The sequence below is a fragment of the Dreissena polymorpha genome, chromosome 3 (genome assembly GCF_020536995.1).
Source record: "Dreissena polymorpha isolate Duluth1 chromosome 3, UMN_Dpol_1.0, whole genome shotgun sequence".
Classification (NCBI taxonomy): domain Eukaryota; kingdom Metazoa; phylum Mollusca; class Bivalvia; order Myida; family Dreissenidae; genus Dreissena; species Dreissena polymorpha.
The window spans coordinates 89,642,840-89,668,155 of record NC_068357.1 but is presented as its reverse complement, the minus strand read 5'-3'; the positions used below and the strand labels follow the sequence as shown (position 1 = coordinate 89,668,155).

At 33.3% G+C, this 25,316-nt stretch overlaps 1 protein-coding gene across 2 annotated transcripts in view; it reads left to right on the top strand.

Moving 5' to 3' along the window:
- The window catches only part of LOC127875197 (homeobox protein Meis1-like), a 135,173-nt gene that overhangs the window by 1,000 nt on the left and 108,857 nt on the right, over window positions 1–25,316 (top strand). The window contains exons 2-7 of one of the 2 annotated variants that reach the window (XM_052420052.1): window positions 14,138–14,273; window positions 14,526–14,770; window positions 16,003–16,150; window positions 18,846–18,896; window positions 20,076–20,126; window positions 21,015–21,167. In XM_052420052.1, coding sequence (XP_052276012.1) covers window positions 14,262–14,273; window positions 14,526–14,770; window positions 16,003–16,150; window positions 18,846–18,896; window positions 20,076–20,126; window positions 21,015–21,167 — 660 coding nt within the window. In that variant the 5' untranslated portion in view covers window positions 14,138–14,261. Of the gene's footprint in view, window positions 1–13,791; window positions 14,274–14,525; window positions 14,771–16,002; window positions 16,151–18,845; window positions 18,897–20,075; window positions 20,127–21,014; window positions 21,168–25,316 lie in introns of those variants that run through there. The other variant, XM_052420051.1, reaches the window with a different exon arrangement.

Below are 25,316 nucleotides of genomic sequence, written 5' to 3'. Positions count from 1 at the left end.
TCATGTGATTGTAACCATATGCACTTTCATCAGTTAATTAAAGAGAAAACCCTCGTTTTTCTTAAATGTTCCGATAGCAAAACGGCTTGTTTCAATCAACTGCGATGTGATATTCGTCGAAAATTTTGATACTTTGTCTGGCTAATGAGCAATAATTATTTTAGCAGTATAACATGCGCGTATATCGCTAGTAAAAAAGACAAAGTCAAAACAATTCTACTTTACAAACAAAATAAAATATGAACATGTAATAGTTTTTTTCTATGTAATCACACACATTATACAATTTTCGTATATATTTTTAAATAAGTTTAACATAATTAGATAAAAAAAATGTTATACAAATTTGCAAAACAATCAAGTAGGCGTCAAAATGGTATTTGTTTCTACTAAACCGACCGAAACTATTTTTTGTGGCGAACCAACAGTTTGGTATGTCGGGTTGAGTTTTCCATCATTTTGTGTAAATGCGATGATATTTGCAGAAGTAATATTTTAAATAAAGAAAGAATATTTAATTGAGATTTGGAAGATATCTGTCAAGTAATCTCCGAATTCAAGTGGGAAATTACTTATGAAGTTTGCCGTGGCGTAATGGATATGGTGTCCGCCTAGCGATCGGGAGTTCGATTCCCACTAGAGGAACGTTCTCTAGATCTTCCCCATAGACACCAAGTACTGGTTATAGGCCCAGGAAACGGACTCGAGAGCGCATCTATTAGCCTGAGGCTTTCGATGCAATCGAGCTAAATTAAATAGGTTTAAACTATATAATCTGTGTGTGGTAAACAAAGTAAAATTTGAAAAAAATAAGCCGACCGCACCTACCCTAGTTTTGGCTTTGTCGGTGGAGCCAAACATTTGTGTTTATATACACATGTACATCCTTTCCCATGTTATTATGAATTATAAATTAAAACAACACACGCAATTTACTAAACACAAAAACATTATTGCTTGAACATACATCTTTTTTATGTAATTATAATAAGGGGTAAAAGCTCTTTTTTTAGATTTTTGTGTTAATAATAAATAGATTGACGAATTCACCATCACAATATGGAGAGCGTAGTTCGTGTACGAGTTATCTCGCTTAGGCCGAAAAAACGCAACAACTCGACCATTTGGTAAAATTTAAACTAATAACGCGGTTTATTGTACTCTTTATTCAAGCGGTGGTGAAAATCAACGTAGCTCCTGAACGAACACGGTAATATACAGGTGTTCTTTGTTAACGTACGCGATACAATCCATCATACGTTGACGTCTCAACCATTTTGTCCACAAAATGTATATATCTGTCACTCCTAAATCCTCACTCTCGCGGTTTAATGGTGAATATAAAATGTCCCCAAGGCGATTTACCTTTGTTTTACGACATTCGGCCAAAATAAAGCGGTATAAAACAAAAGACGTCGGTTTATTAACGTTTTTTAGCGTTACGCTGCGTTGACGCTGAACTGTTACGGCGCGGGTTCAGCAAATTCAGGATACAGAGAACCGTTGTTTTGTAGCAATTAAGGGACTTGGAGATTCTTAATTACCGAGTGAATACAAAATGATTCATCGTAACGCTTGAATTTAATTGCGTTTTAAGTCGTAATGAGTTCATAGCCCGCAATTACGCGCGCACAACTTACGTTAATCAGACGTTAGTTTCTTATGTTATTTTAAAATATCTATATTGCACGACGACGTAGGCCCACGTTCCGTCTCCTCAGAAACTAGAAAATTGTGCTTTTGTTTCTATTTTCGTTTTGACATTTTAATTGCTTAAAAAATCACATACGTCAGCTGTTGTTTTTTTTGTGTACGGATGTACCAAAAAATTTTTTTTCATATAACCAGTCAAAAAATGTGAAGAATTTTTTATCATACACGATTTTTGTCTCTTCAATGCGCTATACGTGGTGCTGTTAACATAACATAAATAAGGCACCGGTGAAAAAAAGTGCGTGTTTTTTTTTTTCAAAAAAATATAATGCTAATAACAAAATGTGCATATGGTACGGGGCAATTTAATAACGCATATTAAATTTGAAAATATATTTATATTTTTAAACAAATTAGCTGCATTCGCATGCATAAAAAATAACTTTCACGCCATTAAAATAATTCCAGCTTGGCATTTCCAGTAACATATTACCCGAACGCATATGGCACTCAGCACTAAAGTAGTAAATAATAAGAGTTGTTTCCATGTCAAACACAGATACAGAAATTTACGCTAATCTTACTCCGATAACAAAATCATCGACCCCATTTCTGAATGACATGACGTATGGACACCATGACAGATAATTCGCAGACGTTTAACGCTTTAAAAGCGCCTAGGTGTTAACGAGTAACCATATCGCACTGACGCTTTCAATACCACATGGCATCTCGCTGACATTTCGGAGAATGACCACGGTTCGGACACTCGTATGCAAACCATTTCCAAACATGATACACTCGTAATTGTCAAATTAAAATCACATCAAGCTTTTGCTAGCAGAATGTGTAAATAAAGCGCGCGAGTTTATTGTGATCGATCGTGGCACAATGTCTGGGATGTGTCAGAAGTGTAAAGTGATTACTGCAACTAAAATGATACTAGCATATATTTACAATTAGATGCCTTCAGAAATGGACATTAAAATGACATCAACACGCCAACAAAAATGAGTAAATTAAAAAAAAATATTTACCGCAATACATTATGAAACCAACAAAGAAATTGATTTACAATATACCCACGCGAAAAACAACAAATAAATCAAAACATATATTCGTTTTTTGTGAATGATGGTATGAGAATGACCACCGAGTAACGGAGAAAATTATATAACATTTTTTAATTGTGAACAAGAAGCTTGTTTTATTCCAAACCAAAGCACGTGGCGTCAATTAGCACGAGTCTCAAACAATCAAACAAACATATCGCCGCTAAGAGCAATGTTGACTAGGACGAAAGCCGAGAAAATGGATATATTTCTCCGGCAATCATCAGACCAGAGTCTTGTGAGTAAACCCGTTATGCCGCAAAAATCCTTTTAAATTCTAGTTTTGTTTTTGATTGACAGAGTGTATTAAAGTCGCTGGAAACGATGCTCTGTGGGGTTTGCATGGGTGAAAGTTTAAGAAACGGCAATTTCGTTGATAGAATGGAGGCCATAACCCCCAAAATGCATTCAATCCAAATATTGTCGCGCCTGATTAAAACGTGCGATGTTTGATTAAAATAACGTGATTTTATTTTATCTTTCGTTTGTATTTGTGTATTATAGAATCTACTTAGATACCTATAAAAGCGACTTGCTTGCCTGATGAGTGGAACTGTCTTTTGTTATTGAAAGAAAATGCGAGAAACTGAAATGACATGAATGAAATTATGCAACATAAATGGATGAGGCATTTTTGAAATAACAAAGAAATGCATTCCTTTCTTCCTTTTCACGGTTTGATAAATTAAATAAAAAAAGATTTGCACATTTTCGTTGTGCATATTGTTGTTTTTTTTTTTTGCAATGAAACAGTAATACTGAACACCAGACGTGCTCTAAAATATCCACTGTATGCATCTTTTGTCGATTTAAAGACCTAAATATTATTGTGTAATATGAAAAGGCCTGTTGATATCGTTATATTTTGGGACAATACGAAGATTGCATATAACGTATAAATAACTAACTACAACTATGTCAGCGCGGATGGCCGAGCGGTTTAAGCAATATTCTTTTGCTCCAGGGGTCAGTGGTTCGATCAAAGGTGGATTACTTTTTTTCTTTCTCTTATTGTACTTTTTAACCTGAAACTCTTTATTTCCGATGTTAATAGAACTCGAGTACTTGGTCTTTCTTTGTTTTTATTAGCGCACGCTCGTTACTACTGTCTTCCATGTCTAAAAATAACTATTTTAACTATCAGTGTTATATTATTGGCTCGTATTTTTCATGTAGAAATAAAATTTAAAAACAATAAAGAAGATACAAAAACATGTATATTTTTTATGAAAGAAAACAAGCAAACATTCCGCATGTTCGCTGGGAAACAACACGTTTTCTCATAATATTTTCACATTGTGTATTGAGTGAAAAATATAGTCAACATCACGTTAATTAACTATATTCCAACGCTGTGCCAATCAATGCCCTAATACACAAGTAACTAGCTGTTGCGAATATTGCATTACAATTTTGGGTGTTCTATTTATTTAGATTATATGAATGTTGACATCGTAATTCTAAATTTTCAAACTTCCTGGATAAATATCGCCATTTTAGCAAGGGCTCTAACAAATCCGGTAGAAAAGAATAATTACATTACAATTAATTATTTTTGCTTCTGTTGCAAACGAATAGGGCCATTTCAAATCAAGGTTTTCTAAATCGTAATATAATACATGTACATCAATTCATTCGCGCATCTGATTCTTCATCGACTGATCATAAAGCATCCTGTTTGGACCATCATTACCTGGAAACAAATGCCGGACATCCTTTTGCTGATTATGTTTGTTTGTATGGAGGTTACATTTATCGAACATTACCTTATTGTTGCGCTCATGATATACATTTTGATAAAAAAAATCAACTCGTAAATTAAAATAAAACAAAATGTTGCTTTTAGTCATTCTGATCATGTATATAAATACTTGATCTTTGGCTGTGTATAATTCGACGCATACGCAACATTTGATAATGGAAAAAGAGATAAGCACACATTGATTATATATATATATATATATATATATATATATATATATATATATATATATATATATATATATATATATATATATATATATATGCAGTTTAACTAAAATGAGATCACGTTAGGTGTTGATGGACGGATATAAACAATGCATCCAATCACTAATGCCTACGGCGTTGTATTCTCATGTCCCAGTGGTTCTTCGGCGTAACGGGGACCGTTGCGAAATTGGGAAAATACTTCTCACCCACCTAGGTTACTATTTTATGTAAACCCAACGCAGAGGGGGATTGTATTTATACATGATCCCTCAAATCTTCGAGGGATCTAGAAAAGATTAACAAATCTAAAACACATTTTGATCTTCTGTGAAGCCATGATACGAGTCTGGATCAATATTTGTCCGCTTGGTTTCCGGATCGTTTTATCCGAATTTCCAATTCAAAAATATTTAATCGCTTAAAGACTTCATCGTAGTCGTTTATATTTAATCCGTCTATCGACTAACGGGTTTGTCTATGTTTGAGTTGTGCCGTAAAATATACTGGACAGATAAGCAATGAGTGCCTGGTCGTCGATTGTACCGCTGTGAAAGGCAACTAACGTTTCACTATGATAAATTATTCTTCGTAAGGTAATCAATGAAGATGAGCAACCTTGATATTTATATAATAACCGTAACAGAAGTCTCAGTGATAAATTAAACCGAGCCGAACAATATGACACTTGTGACAGGCTTTATATCTCGCTTAATGCAATATTACATGCGCTTTTAACACCCAAAATGCACGAGCTGTTGTCCCAAACTTCGGGAGATCGTCGCCAAACAAGATGGCTGACACAAAGGCCAACCGCATGAGGTCTAAGAAACCATGTGACCTGCCATGGTGACTTTCTTTGCGGGGTAACATTCCAATTGTAAATGCTATATAGATTCACCTTGCAAACTAATCCTCATAATTGTTGTCAAGGTTTAGAGTGACATCAGGCTGACAATATATATCATGTCGTGAACAGTTATGTTTCGCTGAAAATGCCTTCTGAATCGTATATCTCGTCTGCGGATGTATTGCATTTATCAAAAGGAACAACACAAACTTACAAAAGAACGAAGTGCATATATATCACCAAATTGTCAAGTCCATGGCTTGGTAAGATTAATTTGGGAAAGTAATATCAAAATGAAACATAATACAAAACATACGTATTTTCTGTCGCTTTATATAATTTTTATTTATGATTTTATATAAATAAATTTCATTGTAAAAGGTTAATATCAACTTTGTGAAACTTGCTCTTGTGTTGGTTAACATTTATGACTCTGATGTAAAAAATATTCGCGGAATCAATTAAGTTTATACGGTAAAGCCTTTCTTAAGGCTCAATATATATGTCATAATAGTTTAATATGGAAATTGTTTATTCTAAAATTTAAACATACACATTATATTGTTTTTGATCCTATATTTAGAGAGGAAACATAATTAGAGCTGTACATAGGAACACAATAAGAGTTCACCAAGAAAATGCAAAAAATGTTTTAATTTGAGAACGCGCATGGGTGTATGACATACAATTAAGAAGGCCCTAAATTATTTGAAAGTTGTTCCACAGTTTAAGTGAATCCGTGCAATATAGAAGAAATGAACGTTGTATTGTATGTTCGTGAATTATAAAACACAATCATTAGAGGCAAATGACCACATAGCTAAAGTTTTTCGCAGGACTTCGCTCATACAAATGCGGGAAGCGATCGGCCCCCAAGGACTCTTAAACGGTCATGGCTAGAGTGAATAAAATAATTAATTTCTACTAGTCGTTATTCATTTCCCTTGACAGGATTGCATTTCATTCACATTCTTTGAATTATTCAACAATGTGCGCTGGCGATTGTCGCTTTTCAGGGTCGCGAAATATACGTGGCGACTTTCATGGTCTGTTCCATCGGGATGAACTCATTATTTTATACTGAGTCATGTTCATTTGTCAAACATAAGACATGTAGAACGTATTCAATATTTTAAATAAGATATATTCAGATACATTAAGGTCTAAATTTCTTTTTAAATATAGGATCTGGCACGAGTTGTAATATCATACCATATTTTATTAAACGAGTTCAGGAATTTCCTGGACGAGTTTAATAAAATATGGTATGATATGATTACGCGTGTCAGATCTATTTTATCATATGCTTTAAAATGAGCAAATTAAATAAATATTTACGCAAAAATTATGATAAATCCCGAATGTTGTTTACATTTCGTGATGTCATTTGACGTTGCAACGTCATTTCAGCAAAATAACAAAATGCGATTAGTCAATAAACGAAAACTAAGCCAATGAAAACGCTTAAAAATGTTGTATTACACATGTGTAATTTATAGAGGATATTTGTTGGATTCGGTGGACTATCGATTTTATTTCACAAGTGATCATATAAATATGTATTTTTTATGATCACGAGTGAATTAAAATCGATATTCCATCGAATCCAACACATTTTTTTGATTTGATTTTTTTTTCACCGTTTATTTACATTGTAAAAGAGTTTAACTGGATAATTTGGCTGGATTTATGACGTCATTTCGTTGAAAAAAATGACGTCAGTTCACAATAAAACAGTGAAATTTTTCACTGTTATTTTTCACTGTTTAAAACGGTGAAATACCAGTTTTATTTCACTGATATTTCTCTATAAACCATCGGAAAGCATAAAATAAAAATAAAAATATGTAAATGTAATGCTTATATTACATGGGCAAACAGGGTATGGCATTTATGACTAGGTACTTATTTATGGCAAACGACGAATTGTACAATTGTTTATCACTTGACAACATCATATTGCAAACACGATTACTAATTAATAAAACTAGGTTCGGCGCATTGGAATAGTCAATGCAAAACATCCAATAACTAATTGCAATCTGTGTATAAAATATTTGAAAACAAATCAGTTATTCTTTCAATTACCCCATACTCATAAATTGCCGCTTTTCACTTAAAGCCGTTTTGCAGTGGCCAATATAGCATAAGTTTACATCTGAAAATATGTAGAGCTCTAATAATCCGAAATGGCCATCTAGTTTTCTTTTCTCTTTTTGAATATGTTTGCACTCGTCACATATCTTTTCTATTCTTAGTATTCTTCGGGTTCAAGACAGTTTGGCACTGTTTTCTCTGTCTCTGTCAAAAACCACACTGCCCTTGCATTTCTAGACACAACGTATTGAGCAGGTATTAACAAACTAGCAATATATTCGAACCAATTGATTGTGCGGCCATTGGCATGACAGACTACACTAAAGGACAAGACAGTTGTAGTAATCCTGTTTTACACATGTCTAAAATGTATTATTTAGAAGTTATCTAATCATCTATAGTTTCATTAAATTACAACATACTTTTTAAATGTATCGATAATATATTTCCGATTCATCAACTGAATACGATATTTTTCAGTGATAACGAACAATATTTTTTTTATTTTTAATGTTAAAGAATGTCGTAATTACTTACAACTAATGTAAATATAATTAATATAATATTTGGTTTTCCGGTTACACAAATCAGAGATTTGTTTTACAAGATAAAGCATGAAAGATTTGATATACATAATTTTTATCGTTTGACACAAACACAAATATGACTTCATATATATAATTATTGAAACGCAGTCTGTTTTTATAAATAAATAAAGTAAGTAACCATTTGTAAGGAATAATGTAAATATACATAATACATAATGTATATCAAACATACGGCACGATATCAGTTGTCGGCCATGTGTGCATGGACAGTTAACCCTGTGCATGCTGGGAAAGTTGTCGTCTGCTAAAATGTCGTGTGCTGAATTTCTAAAATTAGCATTTTCTTCGATTTTTTTCAAAGAATACTTTCAGAATAGCAAACAGTTTGGATCCTGATGAGACGCCACGTTTTGTGGCGTCTCATCTGGACCCAAACTGTTTGCAAAGGCCTTTAAAATTCGGTTCCAGCACTGAAAGAGTTAAAATTATACGGTAGGTATGCTGTGAAGGTCAAGCAAATTTTTGGCAAGAAAGAAATCTGGTCCCAACAACACACGCATAATTAAAAAACACGCGCTATGCCAGATTAATTATTAAATTGTATACACAGCAGGCATACAGAAAATAAAAATGGGTTAAGCGAATATATTAATTACATAACTACCATTACAGTTAAAAACAATACTGTCATTTTTTATTTGAATATGCTTACAACTTATTGACTGTACGACGAGTAAGCCAACCTTTTAAAAACCAAAGTCATGTCAATGTTTAACATATTATGAGCTTTATTTATATTTGTTCGTGGTATTAACGGCTCATCGTTTACAAAACATTGTGATTTGTAGCGCAAAAAAGTTAATTGAACTAATCCCAATCAATCAACTTTAAAGTTTAATAAGTTACCACCTCAATTGTCATTAACATGCGCTTAATATTCGCTTTGAAATAATGAAGACAATTTATTAATATTATTTTGTTGACGATGTTACTGTATAAGTAACAAACCGTGTTAGTGTACTCTGTGGTATTAAAATCGTATAATAAACGTGATTATATATATATAACACTATGTCAGTTAAAAGTTCCAATTACGGTAGATGATAATTTTGTCTTTTTTTTTCATAAACAGTACGTTGATCGATGGAAAGATATCCGTAGTTCTGTAAATATAGATAGTTATGGAATTGTTTTAATTATGTACTTTTTACGTTGTAACGTGACACAAAAGTTTTTCAATAATAATTTTATGAATTTCATAATTATATTTAATTAATTATGCAAAAACTGCAATACATATATTTCAACATGGTATTTTAAGGTAGCATGTGAGTTGTCAGTCAATCATCATGCGAAGACACTATACATGTCACCTATGTTTTAACCATGATTCAGAGGCATGTTTTTTCTATTAAAATTGCATATATAAAGATCCTTTTCCGACATTTGTATTTATTCTATTAAATTCATATGTACAATAATATGAAAATTTGCCTTCGCTTAGTTGGTGAAGAGGCTTGGTATTCTGTTCAGTTATGTCAGTTTATTCAAGAAAAAAGATATTGCCTAATATTGGAAGTTTCTTTAAGTTAATTCGTATACAAAATAATATAAAAGCAGCAGCAGTTATAATAATGTTTAAACTTTAGTATAAGTTCATTCTGTGCTGTTAGTACAACAACAACAACACAACAACTACTACTACTACTACTACTACTACTACTACTACTACTACTACTACTACTACTAGTACTACTACTACTACTACTACTACTACTACTACTACTACTACTACTACTACTACTACTACTACTACTACTACTACTACTACTACTACTACTACTACTACTACTATACTACTACTACTACTACTACTACTACTACTACTACTACTACTACTACTACTACTACTACTACTACTACTACTACTACTACTACTACTACTACTACTACTACTACTACTACTACTACTACTACTACTACTACTACTACTACTACTACTACTACTTCTATTACTACTACTACTACTACTACTACTACTACTACTACTACTACTACTACTACTACTACTACTACTACTACTACCAATAGTGATAATGACGATAATCGTGTATTTAAGGCAAAGAACGTTTTGTTGTAGCAGTTTGTAAAAAAATCATCCTTAATACGTGTACATAGCAAAATGTTGACATTGTTTACATAAAACAAGAATATAGTACTTGATAAAACAAATTAAACATTTATCACGTGCTAACGTTTCCAGCATAACGACCTACGTGGAGAGCTATAAAGTATGTATTTCAGCAATACAATATATCAGCGAATAAACAATCTGACAAACTGTTCTTCAATCAAAGAAATGCATTTATTATTGCACGTGTACTGCAAATATTTACACAAATTTTGCTGCTATAAACCATATCACTTCGCAAATTTGCTGCTTCACTGTTTTTCGATCGACACTATATTAAGCATATACTTAGTAATTATTTAGTTTAAGAAATGGGGTCACCATTTTATTTAATGACATCAGTTAATGAAAATACATATATTGAAATATGGACGCAATGCTTGTACGCTAAAATTGATAAAATACATGTACATGGGTGCCAGGAAGTATGTGACAACTATCTTAAATAGGTATCCATATTGATGATCTATAAAATCATGTAATACACGTAAACATGAAATGCCCTCAACATGTATCAAACGTGACAGAGGAAAATAGCTGGAAAAGCAAATAGCACAGGCTAATCAGGTACAACACTTTCCGCCTTCACTGGATTTTTGCTAAAAGGATAATTTCTTTAAACAGATATCATAAAATCGGACTGCACAGGCTAATCTGGAACGACACTTTTCGCACATGCGTTAAACCCCCTTTTTACAGAGCACAGCCCAATTTATTAATAGTAACATTTTGTTCTCATGTAAATGGGTCTGCGCACTTGTGAAACATTCGAGCGTGTATTTCCAAAAAACAATTATTATCCTCTACACGAAATAGTATAGCGTTGTATTCAGTATTAAACTAATTCTTTTGCAAACTGATTTATTTGCTAAGGAAATGTATACCTATCAATGAATGATAGAGCATACACATACACCAATAATTGACTTAGGAATTTTCTTGAAATTATATTTCTTTCATGAAGCATGACCAATAGCATGTAAACTGGTAACCACGTTTAAAACATGTTTAATAAAATTTTATAATTATATATCAAGATATATTTTGTCTTAAGCATGAAATATCCGTGTTTCGGGTCTATGAACGATGGCGTATTTCTATTCTTTTTTCAAACAAAATGCAGAAATAATAAATACCATTGAGATTGTTTCGAAAGAATGCATATTTTCTTCATTATATCCCCATGTTTATTACAAGTGTGTTTTTGGGTGTTCGCTGTAAAATTCATTATTGCGCCGTTTTGTTGGTAATTATTTATTATATAATCAGAAAGTTTAAAATAGAAATATCCTGAAATCTTAAGGATTTTTTTAATTATTTTGAATATGTTGTCTAATAACTTTCATAAGTTACTGCAGCCGGTAGTTTTAACAAATAAAAACCATATTTATACGTGAAAATACGAAATGATGAGAAAACAATCATGTTATGGATACTTTTAATTTTATGATTTATAATTATATATGATGCTGAAAAGCACGAATAAAAAAGAAACAAACTGACATCAATGTTTATTATAATTATACATATAACATATTTCATTTTTATATAGTAACACATGCGGAAATTGATGAACTATGTGAATCGCATTCGAAAGCAAATGAAACAGTATTTTGCCCCAAACATTAACAGCTGCTTCTCTTTCCTGTCGCCCTGTCCTATATTTTACAGACAAGCTGATGACACGAATTTCACATTCGTTTAATCACGCGTCGCGCGCATAATTGAAAATAACGCGCGTGCGTTTAAAAAGTAATTTATCTCGTAAAATTAATTCTAACTTGTCCTCTTTCCTTTCTTATCCGTTGATCTAGGGCCGCATACACGTGAATAAATCTGTTGCTGAACGTTGTTTTCGTCCTATTACACTTTCAACAAAAGTCAAAATTATTTTAATAAAACCAAGCTCCACGGATCGTTATTGACTCAAACGGTTGGTTCCTTCCGTCTGGGATTCGTGTTAGGAGGTATTCATTGACCCAGAGGATGGTCCAAATTATGTGCATGTTATCATCGGCATCTCCGAATGTCATCAAGAAAGTGCCCTTATCTGGGGGCCCTTATCAGCCCCCTGATCGTTACCTAATCATCGGAACCTTTGTGATCGCGCCCGTGAGGTCAGAGCAGGGTCACTGCGCCCCATCTATTCACATAACTATACCCGCCAAGGGGAATGAAAACCATACGACACATAATAATACATAATAACATCTTGAATGTATACGCAACCCTTGCACCTTTGTGACCTGGACATGCACCGTACATTTGATAGGTCCTTGTTTTTATGCGGTTCGGTAATTATTTGGAAGTAAAGACTTTAAGTGTCTTTATAGGCGATTGGTGGTTAATATTAATTGTGTGCAAAACAAATAGATGTTTGCGTGTGTCAAGCAAAATTTTCAGGTTTTTACATTGAACAAGTTTTGAAGACGTTATTTAAAGTTCGTTATCAATCTGTTGGCTCGATTTTTGCGTAACTATGTGAATGAAACATTAGGGTATTAAACGAAAATCAACACGTCTAAACGTTAATGTTTTTAACCAAATAAAACTTAATTTTAACGCATAATGATACTCGAGTGTTTTTTAGTATGTCGCTGGGATTTTTTAATTAATTTTCTAAATAATCAATATTTAAACATAATTTTCAGTAAAATAAAAATAAGCAATAATATAATTCAAACCGCATCAGAAGTAACGCTCGGTAGGCGGTACTAGTTTTTTAGCCTGTTTCTCTATCGCACCATTGAGACTGCGGATCAACAGGGGTGGTGCAGAAGGCGTTCTATCGGTTAATGGGCGGGCACTACTTTACATGGAACCGCCTAGTCCTCCACGAGAGGAACAAGGGCCACAGCGGGAGAAGAAAAACAGACCGTCCTTTTATAGTTCATATATCACTCTTCTGTTATGATGTCAAAACATTCAATATACTATTATCCAGTGATCTTTGGGGCTTGTTCGAATGCAAAAACTGGGATTCGTGTAAAACACTATATTCATTCTATTTATCTCGCCGTAAACGTAGCCGGGGATAACAGTGGTCTTATACTTGTTGTAAACAGTGTTAATTTTTGGCGTAAACCGAAATTTTCACAGCCAGGGCAGGTTAAACTCGTTAAAATCATAACAAATCGTATACATTTATTTTTGAACGCATATTTATGAACGAAAAAACTAATACGAATAGAAATACTATTGGAGCGTGATTAAAAACGCAATAGCATGAATACAGTACAATAAGTTTGCAAATGTTCCGAACATTAAATGCGATTGTAAAAAACTTGACAAACAGTTATTAATTTTTAATGTATGATTTTGTGGCGTATTCTGAAAGTTGCTTAGTACTCTTGCCTATATCAAACTGTGATATATCATAACCGGAATAATCATTTTTCTTATCTTCAAATACCATAAGTGTGGTCTGATCGTATCCACCATGCTCTATTTATAAACCTGGTAATCGCAAGGTACACCGCGTCGCGGCTGGCTGTTGAATCGACCACGGTTCGCGACTTGGCCCGCCCATGCCCAATATATCTTTTTCTGACAGCTCATTCGTTCGTTCAGTGTGTAGTATAGCTTAGTAGTAACGCGTTGATTGACAGCTTTACAGGCATCGGCCGATACAGGAGACAGCATACTTGCTAAACAAGGATTGTGATGATAGTGTGTAGAAACGTTTACTAACATTGACAGTTTTGTATTCCTTTGACAGAATCACGGATTTGTTTATGCCAACCGGATATTCGTTGTCGCGATTCGGGGAAGCATCAGTGGATTCGGACATCCCGGGCTTGGACCTTAACTAGCCTTTGCCTTGGACTAGTAAAGGAAAGTCCATGGCTCAAAGGGTAAGGATATAGCGCAGTAATAGCGGCTCGTAATTTAAATAATTAGGTTAGCGATGATCCACGCGGTGCTTAACGTCTGTGCTAAAATGAAAGTATGCATACATGAATAATAGTCCACGGGATAAGAACGCGTTATGTTGTTACGGTGTTTACAATCGAGAAATCTTCATTTAACGCTCGTGTTTACTGTACGTTACTTGCATCGTTTCTTTGGATTAAGGATAACGCTGTGGTTTTTGTTTATTATTTCAGTTGGAGAATGAATACCCGGCACACTATCCGGGCAGCGCGATAGCGGGCATGGAGAGCATGTACCCCGACCATCACCGAAACTCGCTCCCAGGCGGGCACTCTTTGCCCCCTCATAGTGTGAACCATGGGGGATCTATGCACTCTTCTTACCCCCCATATTCGGCAAGCACAAATTCTATGGCCGGCATGGGGGGAAATCCTACACAAGACAGTCAGTTAAAAAGAGACAAAGATTCAATATATGGGTAAGTGTCGTGGTGGAGATGATATATAGTGAATTATCTGGAATATATGTGTGAACACGTTGTGAATATAGACTGTTCGATGGATTACATGCAATACAGAGCACTAAAAGCGTGAGCCCTGTTAAGACCATTAGTGCATAAGGAAACACCAGTTTAAACTGATTAAAGGATTTTGGAAATTTATTTTATATTTTAATCTTCAAATAAAAATCGCGGTTGATAGTTTTCCTACCAATTCGTAAAATGCTAAATATCATTTAAATACTTTTAGATGCATGAAATATATTTTGTATTTATCAACAATATTTAAGATTAAATATTCAAAAAATAAAATAAAATAACTTCGCTACAATGGCGTATAAATGAATACCACAGATGTACAAGTCAGCTCGCCACTGGTTTGGTTTTACCGCGACCGTGCAGAAATATCTAGTCAGTGTACAGTAATGTAAAACACCAAAATACCATCAGTTGACTAAACTACGCGGTTAAACACAGAATGTTTCGCGATGCTCCAGGCACATTGGAAAAACGCATAAAAATGCTCTAGCCAAAAACAAAATGGCTGGCCGTCATGTATTTACATATTTTTGTAAACACGCGAGAAAATCATCAATTTCTCGAAGATTTTTGCTCGCGACCGGAAATACCGGGAGAAGCGGCCTGTTGATTAGAAGTCTTTTAATTGTAGATTAATAGCTTATTTACTCGATTATCGAAACGCCCGTGAAAATGTCTCGGAAAATGTATATAGTTTTTGACTGAGTATTGTGTACTTGTATTATGCAATGCCGTCACGGACCGTATTAAATATTAGGAGCGATTTCTAAAATTACGTTATAAAAATGGCATACACTTCTGAAATGGTTGGAGTTATTAAAGGAATTAACCCTCAGAGAGAACATGACATTAATTTCGTAAATTGTATGAACCTTTCGTCGTGAAATGGATATCGCGATATGTAATAAAACTGTTTAGTGCCTGCACCTAATTAATGCATCATCGTAAAAAGCAATTTAAGTCGACTAAAATCACGGTTATGTTTTATTCAAAACAACCAATATTAAACGTTTGACAAATAATATATATGACATTAACTCTTGAAAACGAATACAATAATAAAGCCCACAATACCTGACATATCTAAATTTTAAAAAATTGGGTACGTGGACAAACAACTTTCTTATTAAAAAACTTCGGAAATACTAATTAAGCTTCCACCCGGTTTTCAGGCACCCGTTGTTCCCGTTGCTAGCGTTGATATTTGAGAAATGCGAGCTGGCGACCTGTACCCCCCGGGAGCCGGGGGTGGCGGGTGGCGACGTCTGCTCCTCAGAATCCTTCAACGAGGATATAGCCGTGTTTAGTAAACAAGTTCTGGTAAGTCATGTATTTTGTGAAATACATTTCCTCTTTGTTAATTAATCGGAGTTTAGTTAATTTATTATAATAAGTCTTTATGATTCCAGTATTAAGTAACATAGTTATCCAAGTACATGCTTTTACTTGTGTCAGCCTTTTTTCATGATTGTTTGGTATTTATTGTGTATTTGTATAAAGTTCAATTAGGAAAATTAATATTATTTATGTGGAATCATTGATCAAGTTTTCACAATAAATTTCAAACATTTTGACAAATGGAATTCATGAAAATTAATTCCTTTACAGAAGATAGTATAATTGTCTTATGTATTTTGTGATGGAAAATAAATGATATTTACAATAAAAAAATATAAATAAGTTTAAAACCGGTTATATTCTTTTATGTTTTGTTTAGTGAAAAATATTTGTAAATATTTTTGTTTTATTTTCTTTTATTTAAAAAAAAGTTAATATAATTCGAATGATTTATTCATCTTAATTTGAATAGCATATTTATACAATATAATTCACCATTTTTATTTATTTTCACTTGCAAATAAAATATTCAACATTAAACATATGAATTGTTTAAAGCTGTGTAAATTAAATCTTGTTAATGTTTAACTTATGCAGGTATTTAAGGCGCCACATGTCTTAATTTGTGCATTATTAATTCATTTAAATATTAAAACAAATAATCCGTCGGTTTAATACGTCTGAGACTGCAGTTGTTTGACTGTAGGTTTAAAACGATTAATCCGGATAACACTTAGTATTAATACACTAAAACTAACATTATTTATCGCTTAAATTATTAGGGGATTCGATTACGTTCGAAGAATAGAATCATTCTACCGCGAAAAGTTATGATTACAAGAAATTTAGATTTGTTATTGAAACGCATTCAGTATAACGTACATGTATATTGCGGTAAACATTTTGAAGCATAGTTATGTTTACCGATAAAATATTTTGAGTTTTGATTTAAATGATTATTCCGTTTGCTTGAGGTAAAACCTTTAAACGGACGTGTTCATAAATTAGCGTATTGATCAATATTTTCATCTAATTAATTTACTTACACAATTGTAATATTTTGAATAATTATATTTACAAGGAAACAAACAGCATAAAAATAAAATGGTTGCCTTGGCGATCAGACCCGGGACCTCAAGGAACTAAAATAACTCGCTAACACTTCACCACGAAGGATTTTTAAACATCCTGAACCGCTATCTTCGTTAAACACGTGTTTTGCAAAATTATCGATGAAAAGCGTTTCTAATGTTTTATTATTTGTTACGATGTCGCTTGATTATTATCAATAAACGAATATAGTTTTAACATTTTTCTAAGTCAGTAGTGTAAATGTGTTGTTTTTTTAAGTGTGTGGATAAAATGCATACATTTTTTAAAAATCCATACCGATTTTTAATTGTCATTCTTCCAAACTATGATCATGTCCCATTACACAGGGTTTACTGAAAGTATTCTTACAATAAACGAATCACGAATGCCTTTTACAAACTGCTTATTTTCGAGTGCGCCATGTTACATAATACTCTTTTTTCTACATTTTAATAAGTGTTTATTTATCAAAACCAGTTTTAACAGCATTTAAACATGTTATAAATTTAAACACATGCGACTGAAAAATGTTCTGGACAATGCAAGAGAGACTAAATAACCATTATAATCGTATGGTTTCCAACCGTCAGGTTTTTTATTCCTCAATAGTAATAAATGTTGTACGTCTTACTTTATTAATTTTACCCAAATACACTACTACTTGCCAATACAAGACTGGCCCCGAGACCAAATACACTACTACTTGCCAATACAAGACTGGCGTTGAGACCGCGCGCGGACTGTGTTCCAATTGAAACTGAGCATGTTCCCGTAATTATTGACAACTGTGGCAGCATATTAAACACAGCAAGTGTCTCTTCACATAATAGGAAATAATGACAAGTTATCCTGAGGATGGGGTATGAAATAACAACAATTATTGAACAGGTCTGGCTATGTTTTGGTCAACGCAAGATCTCTTGGACACATACACCGTAATTTCCGCATAGAATCATTAGCTAATTTCTCGAATTATAATAATTTAGCAAATATTGGCGACTGCGGTGAAGGAACATCAGTTGGACAGTTTTATTATCTATGATTGTGAGCTATAGTTTTGTCTCGAGGATAAGCATTGATCTCTTCATGTCTCTACTATTAACTAACGCTTGACTCGTCTTTACATACGTTCACATAACTTTTGAAGCTTCTTTAACGCCATATCCATATTCTATGAATTTAACCCATTTATGTCTAGTGGACTCTCCCATCCTTCTAAATTGGATCAATTTATTTCCAAAATTAGGGGTGTCTAGTATATTTATTTCTATATTAAGAATATTTCTTACAGAAATCACTTTAAGCAAACAGCACTGACCCTTAGTATATTTATTTCTATATTTAGAATATTTCTTACAGAAATTCCTTTAAGCAAACAGCGCAGACCCTGATGCGACGCCGCGTCATGCGGCGTCTCATCTGGGTCTACGCTGTTTGCAAATGCCTTTTCTCGACGCTAGGCATAAATTGACTCGTCTTTTCATACGTTCACATAACGTTTGAAGCTTCTTTAAAGCCATATCCATATTCGATTAATTTAAACTTAAACAAATAATAATTCAAACATGTTTTATAACAATTGCAGGCACGTTCAGACAAGCCGTTATTTTCATCAAATCACGAGCTGGATAGCCTGGTGAGTACGATAGTGTTTATTAACATTTAACACGATAAAAAAATACAATTCACAATGCACGTATAGGTTTCGGTGTCACACATTTTAATTATAAGTCAACAAAAATCTCAATATTTCAATCGTGGCCGTTTACGCTACATCGGCCTTTAAATATACAGACATCGTTTTCATTTTGGGAAACTATTTGAAAGCCGAGTGTCTGTTCGGAAGAGATAACATTCCGAAAATAATGTTTGAGAGTATGAATGTTTTACCATTCAGAACGCATCTGAAGGATTGAAACTCAAAACCATGCGAGATTTTAATGATAACCGTACGGCCAACTCTCCACGATATTTTACCCTACCTATATCCACTGTAGTCACTTTCTTTTTATGCCCGTGGCGAGGAAAATTAGGGGTTTTAGAATTACCCTCAGTTAACCGAATGTCAGACAAGTCATAAAACTGTGTCGGGGTTGTTGTCAGTTTATACCTTGTTTTAAGAACCTCGGATATGCTAGACCCACGATTCTTACTTGTTCTCCTACACGCTTCTCGGGAAATTATGGGAACGTCTAAAACACATGCCTCGACTTGAAATATACTCGGCTAAAGAATAAACATATGAGAGGGCATTGCTTCTAATGAGTATCGTTAGAATTTCACAGAGAGGTGCTAATTTTCACCGGCTCAGTAAACCAGCTTGTCCGTGCCTCATACCACTTCATTCAATATGGCCGCCGTAATTAAATTCTTGGTAGCCGCTGTTTCTGACACATGAATATGTAATCCCGCCAGGGTCATTAGGCGATCTCGCCTATCGCATTTGTCCGAAGGGATCGTTTATTGTTACCAATTGCAGCAATCAACAATTGTTCATGTCATTCTCTTTTTGATGAAAATTTTCTATTATTATTAATTATTCAAAATTAAGCATTTTGTAATCAATTCGTGAAATTTTAGTACAATTATAAACGTAATAAAAGCAGATTGAATATCTCCTAACATTAATAAAACTACCAACGTTGACTGATAGAGTAGTGAAACCAAATGTTTTATATCTTTAAATAAACTTAAAAAAACACTTATTATTTAGATTGATTTGTTGCAGATCTTTCGGTTGGTTTTGCAATTGTTTATTTCAGAGAATACATACATAAATACTTTCATATCGTTACTTTGTTTTATACACTTGCAGATGATACAGGCTATACAAGTTCTTCGTTTCCATCTCTTGGAATTAGAAAAGGTAAATATGATATATTTTCTCTGTTTAAACAATGTTGTTAATTGTGCGATTAACTCACGATTTAAAATTGTAAAATTATAAATGATGTACGCGACTAGTGCATGCGTTTATTTGACTTTAAAGCATAAAATACACTCATTTTTAAGGACACCAAACCAATAATATAATAAACACGTACAGTAATTTATCGCGTGAGAATATTAAAAGTAATTATATCCATCATTATCTTACCAATAATTGGACGAATATTGGCGCTTTCCTAAATATCATAATTACAAAATGGACCCAGTAGAACTGGGTGTTTTAAATTGAATCCCCGATCTTTAAGACTTCACTGGGAACAAATTAAGTCACCTACGTTTGTCGAGGTTCAATGTTATCATAGATACTATTCTATAAACTTAACAATTTTGCAATGCGGAGCGCGATACGACCTTCTTGGCGTTCAAAAATCCAGACTGATAAGAATAAGCATACAAATTTACTCGGTTTGAAATAGTTTTGTTTGCCGTGTATGATTTAAGCAAATAAGAGATTTTATCTAGCTTTTCTTAACATTAAGCAGTTCTATTAAGTCTTATTTAGTTATTATAAATCCAGATATCATGAAATGTATACTATACTTATTTGAAAAAGGTCATGATATTTTACTATAATCACCACCACCCTATTAGAACGATACATTTAACATGTCCTATCACACTTTGAAAAAGGACGATACATTAATTTTGATTAAAAAACACCACTATATGAAATAAAATAAACTTGATAAAAGTTATATAATATATACATAATACAAAATACACACCAAGTTTAAAATTGTGTATTGATCAATGTGAAAACAAAATTAAACAAACCTAACGGAAAGCTTTTGTTTTCTATTTCCAGGTTCATGAACTGTGTGACAATTTCTGCCATCGATATATAAGTTGTTTAAAAGGCAAAATGCCTATAGACTTAGTGATAGATGAACGCGAAGGAACCGGAAGTACTACTTCCAAGAGCCCGGAAAACCCGGATCCTTCAGATCTTCAAGATCCGGTAAGTAAACGCTTATTACGTTATGAGTGTTTGGATTGGACAGTCTAAATAATGCTTGGATTGCTGTGGTATTTGATAAATTGCACAACAGACATCGAAATTGGAATTATACTATTGCTATTATCGCGGTAATCTGATTATATGCACACTATAGCAGGGTTCTGTAAATATAATTAAAAAATAAAAATAATATAAATTATTATTAAATTATAATAAATTATACATAAAAAATGACAGAATACGGGTGTTAAATTAATACATAGCTAAAAATGAAAAATTAAATAAATACCTATCATGTTATACGATATGACACATCTTATTTGCTAAATAAACACATATTGTATAAAAAATAATAATTTCATATAAAGTTGTATTATTCAGTTTAGATTATCAAAGGTTATCTCCACTCATACCTATGGAACACACATTGTCTTTTATGATGTCAGTTTCAATAATTCTTTCACAATAGATAGGTCCACTGTTTGACAAGGTCATTCCTCAAGTCACTATGCCGCTTATTTCTGGTCAATAAATTAAGGCATTTCTTGAGCGGCATTTCCAATAGCTTGACCCAAACTCGGGCCTTCCAAGATATTATATTGATCTCCGGTCTATCTCTATAAATCAAACGCAATTGTTTATTTGCGCGAAAAATTTGCCAATATCACTTAAGTGACTATATTTGGATGGGTGAAATTGATTGGTAGTGGGGACAGTCCGCGATAGAGATGCAACGGACCGGGATTGTCTTCTGGCATAAGAGAAATACGTGTTCAAAGGTTCTTAGGGATAAAGCTGTCTTTATCTTTGTTTTTGAGAGTAATTCTTCTTGAGGACAAGGAAAAATATTGAAACGGAATAAAAATCGTTCGGGAATTTAATAACTTTTTGCATATCTATCATTTTAGCAACATCAAAATGGCCATCGTGTCAGGCAACACACTTTAACACGAAAACATTCCGGCTAAAGCCGCACGCTTTCACTGCGAAACACGACACCACACACAGCGATATTATAAGGCACACTTAAATTACACAAAAAGATAGTCTCAAAGAATGTACGTAATTTATAATTTCTTTGCACCGCGCGTTTAAATGAGTCAATTTACCATTATGGCCTATACAAGTGTAGCTTTCTTTTTGCGAAAATATACGAAATTGTTACGGTGTGTGTTGAACAATAACAATGAAGATTGTTATTTCTACTCATAAACTATATACAAACTAAGAAGAAGCACAATTATTAAACCAAGTTGCCAAGGTGAAATCATAGAAAAAAGTGTACAACACCTCTTGTCAGACCAGGTATACACATATAATAATTTTATTACTAATATAAGAGCCTTATTGTCACGGGTACATTTTTGAAAATGCCATCCGCATTTAAATATTAAATAATAGGGCACCATGTTATGGAAAAAAATCATTTAAATTCTTACACTAAGTATTTTGTGTTACTACAATGAAGGCATTTTTATAGTAGCCTTTTCTAAACTAGATGTGGGTCTACATTTATTATATAAAATTGACCAGACTGGTTTTAAGATTTACAATCAATTTAGCGTTATTTTATACATTGAGTAACAATTAAGGCATGCGTTTGTGTAATTATAATAATGTTAGTTACACCCAAGCATCATTAGCCCATATTTTCATATACGCAACATTGTGTACGGGTGATGAAGATAGGGCAAATATATGCACACGACTCGTACATCTACGCACACCTTTATTAGCTTACTTCAGGTATCTGAATAGTAGGGTCACCTGGTTTAATTGTCTTGTTTTCGGCAAGAAGGTGTGCATTGAACACCGTGATTTAGGTGATGGTTTGCGCCCTGGTCCGTTGTCCCGAAAGACGAGCCACCAAGCACAGATTTTATCTCTGTACGTACATAGTAACCGAAGCATCCAGTTCTATTCCATATAAAAGCTAGGGAAATCATCAAACCAATGACAATGGTTTGGCCATCCCTGTTAGATATATATCGCCCGTTTTACTTTTCAAAGATTCTGTAAATGAAAGACATCATCAAGTTTCTATAAGGGCAACACCATCATAAACGATTGTGTAATAAAGACAATAATAGCACAGTTAATGTCGTGTTATAAGCATAGATAAATATAAACACGCGATGTTGTTTGTTTCTGCATATACACAGAATTAGTGAATTCCTGCTTCATGGTTTATACATGTATAACAAAATAAAATATTTAACTATCGTGTTTATTTACCAAAGATGTACAGAAAGGTAATCTATATCGCAATTATGTACACATGACGCTCGTGCATACGTTTTAATAACTTTGTTTATATGCATTAAAATTAATATTAAAAACGAACATAGCATCGAAATCTTATAGAGTAATTACCCTGTACAGTAATAAAATGAACTGTCAATGCTACAGGTGTATATATATGGTATCGCAGGAGGTAATAAAGCCTACCTTTATAACAATATTTACGACTCGAAATATTACTCATAACGGAGACTTTAAAATTTGCACCGTTTATTGCTATTAAGAACATACATATCGTATCTGCTTTATATGGAAATGATAACCATACTTGTTAAAAATATGTAATTCTATCGGTCGTTGACATTCACCATCTGTGTTTTAACGAGACTAAACCTTTAAAAGAACGACATTAATGAATACACAAGGAAACACAATATAAAAGTTGTTGTGACAATTATTGCTACAACGAAAGTATATGGTGTATCTAGTACTTAGTCGTTTTTAACTTCCTAGTGCATTATTATGATATCAAATGTTTCACCATCCTGAAAGTACAGACATGAATTAATGTTAACAAAAATGTTCCCTCCTCGATACAAAGTGTTTTTAATTAGAATTAAAGTAATAAAGCAATCCTTAAAATGGTATTTAATGAACAAACCTGTCGACAAAAATACCGCAAAATAGATGGAATAACCGATAATTTGGCATAATGGTTCAAGTATAAGTGTTTAAACAATATATCAATTAACCAATAAAGAAATATTAACAATTCTTAAAAATACGATACAAAACTTGAAATTTTAATGATGACTCACACACATGTATATATATTTATGCATAAACAAATAATACATAAACCCTGGACACCGATCTTCAATGGTGTACACATATTCTTGCGAAAGTATTCATTTATTGACCAGACAGTGAGAACACACTGATCTGCACATGTCTCATGTGTTGAGATAAATGTCGCAAATTAGCAAACCCGAAGAAGAAAGAAACTTCATATCACAGCCGAGTCCATGTTACTAAATATGATCTTTGTGACTTAAGTCATTACCTCGTCAGTTTATACCTTTGAAGTCTATTAACACTCGTAATTTAATGGATGAAACGCATGCGCTCGCAAAGTCACTTCAATGTATGGACAGAATCGTCGATGAAACACGATTCTACACAAATTCAAACGAGAGACGGTATCATTGACATGGGTCGACTTCTAATCAATCCAACAAGTTTAACGGGTGTTCTAAAAGGCATGCAAAAATGTACTTTTTGACAGTATCATCGACTTGATCACACACAACAATTTTCTGCCGATTGACATTTACAAAGGGGCAATGATTTAAACACAACTAGCTTGAGTTATGTGATTTCAAAAATGGCTTATTTCTTTGGTACCGATCTTTGCTTAATGTTATTAGAGAAGGTTTGTTTTTTCAATCCGTAACCTGTAGAATCAGCAGGGAGACATTCTACAAGTAATCAGAAGTATCTCTTACTAAGACATTTATATTGCAAAAATAGCAAGTATTGTAAAACGATAAATTACAGATTTCACTTACATACTTTATAATGTAACCGTCCGAAAGATGTGTCATCATATAAATTGTGAATGAGATCAGTGGCACTTGGCAAATATTGAAATTACTTGCACGCGAATTGATGCTGATGAAATACTTTTTGATAATAAAGTTGTGTAATCCTTATAGTTTTCGAATTTAATTGTCATTTGCCAAATTTTTTTAGAACGTAGCTAACTGTTAGTTATAATTGATTTGGATCTTAACACTTACATTCAAAATACACGGCCAGGCGCATAGTTTTGACAATGAACACACGGTGAACATTCTTAACTATAACCAGTTTACGGCCTACCTCGCCATTTGATTGACAGCAATTTTG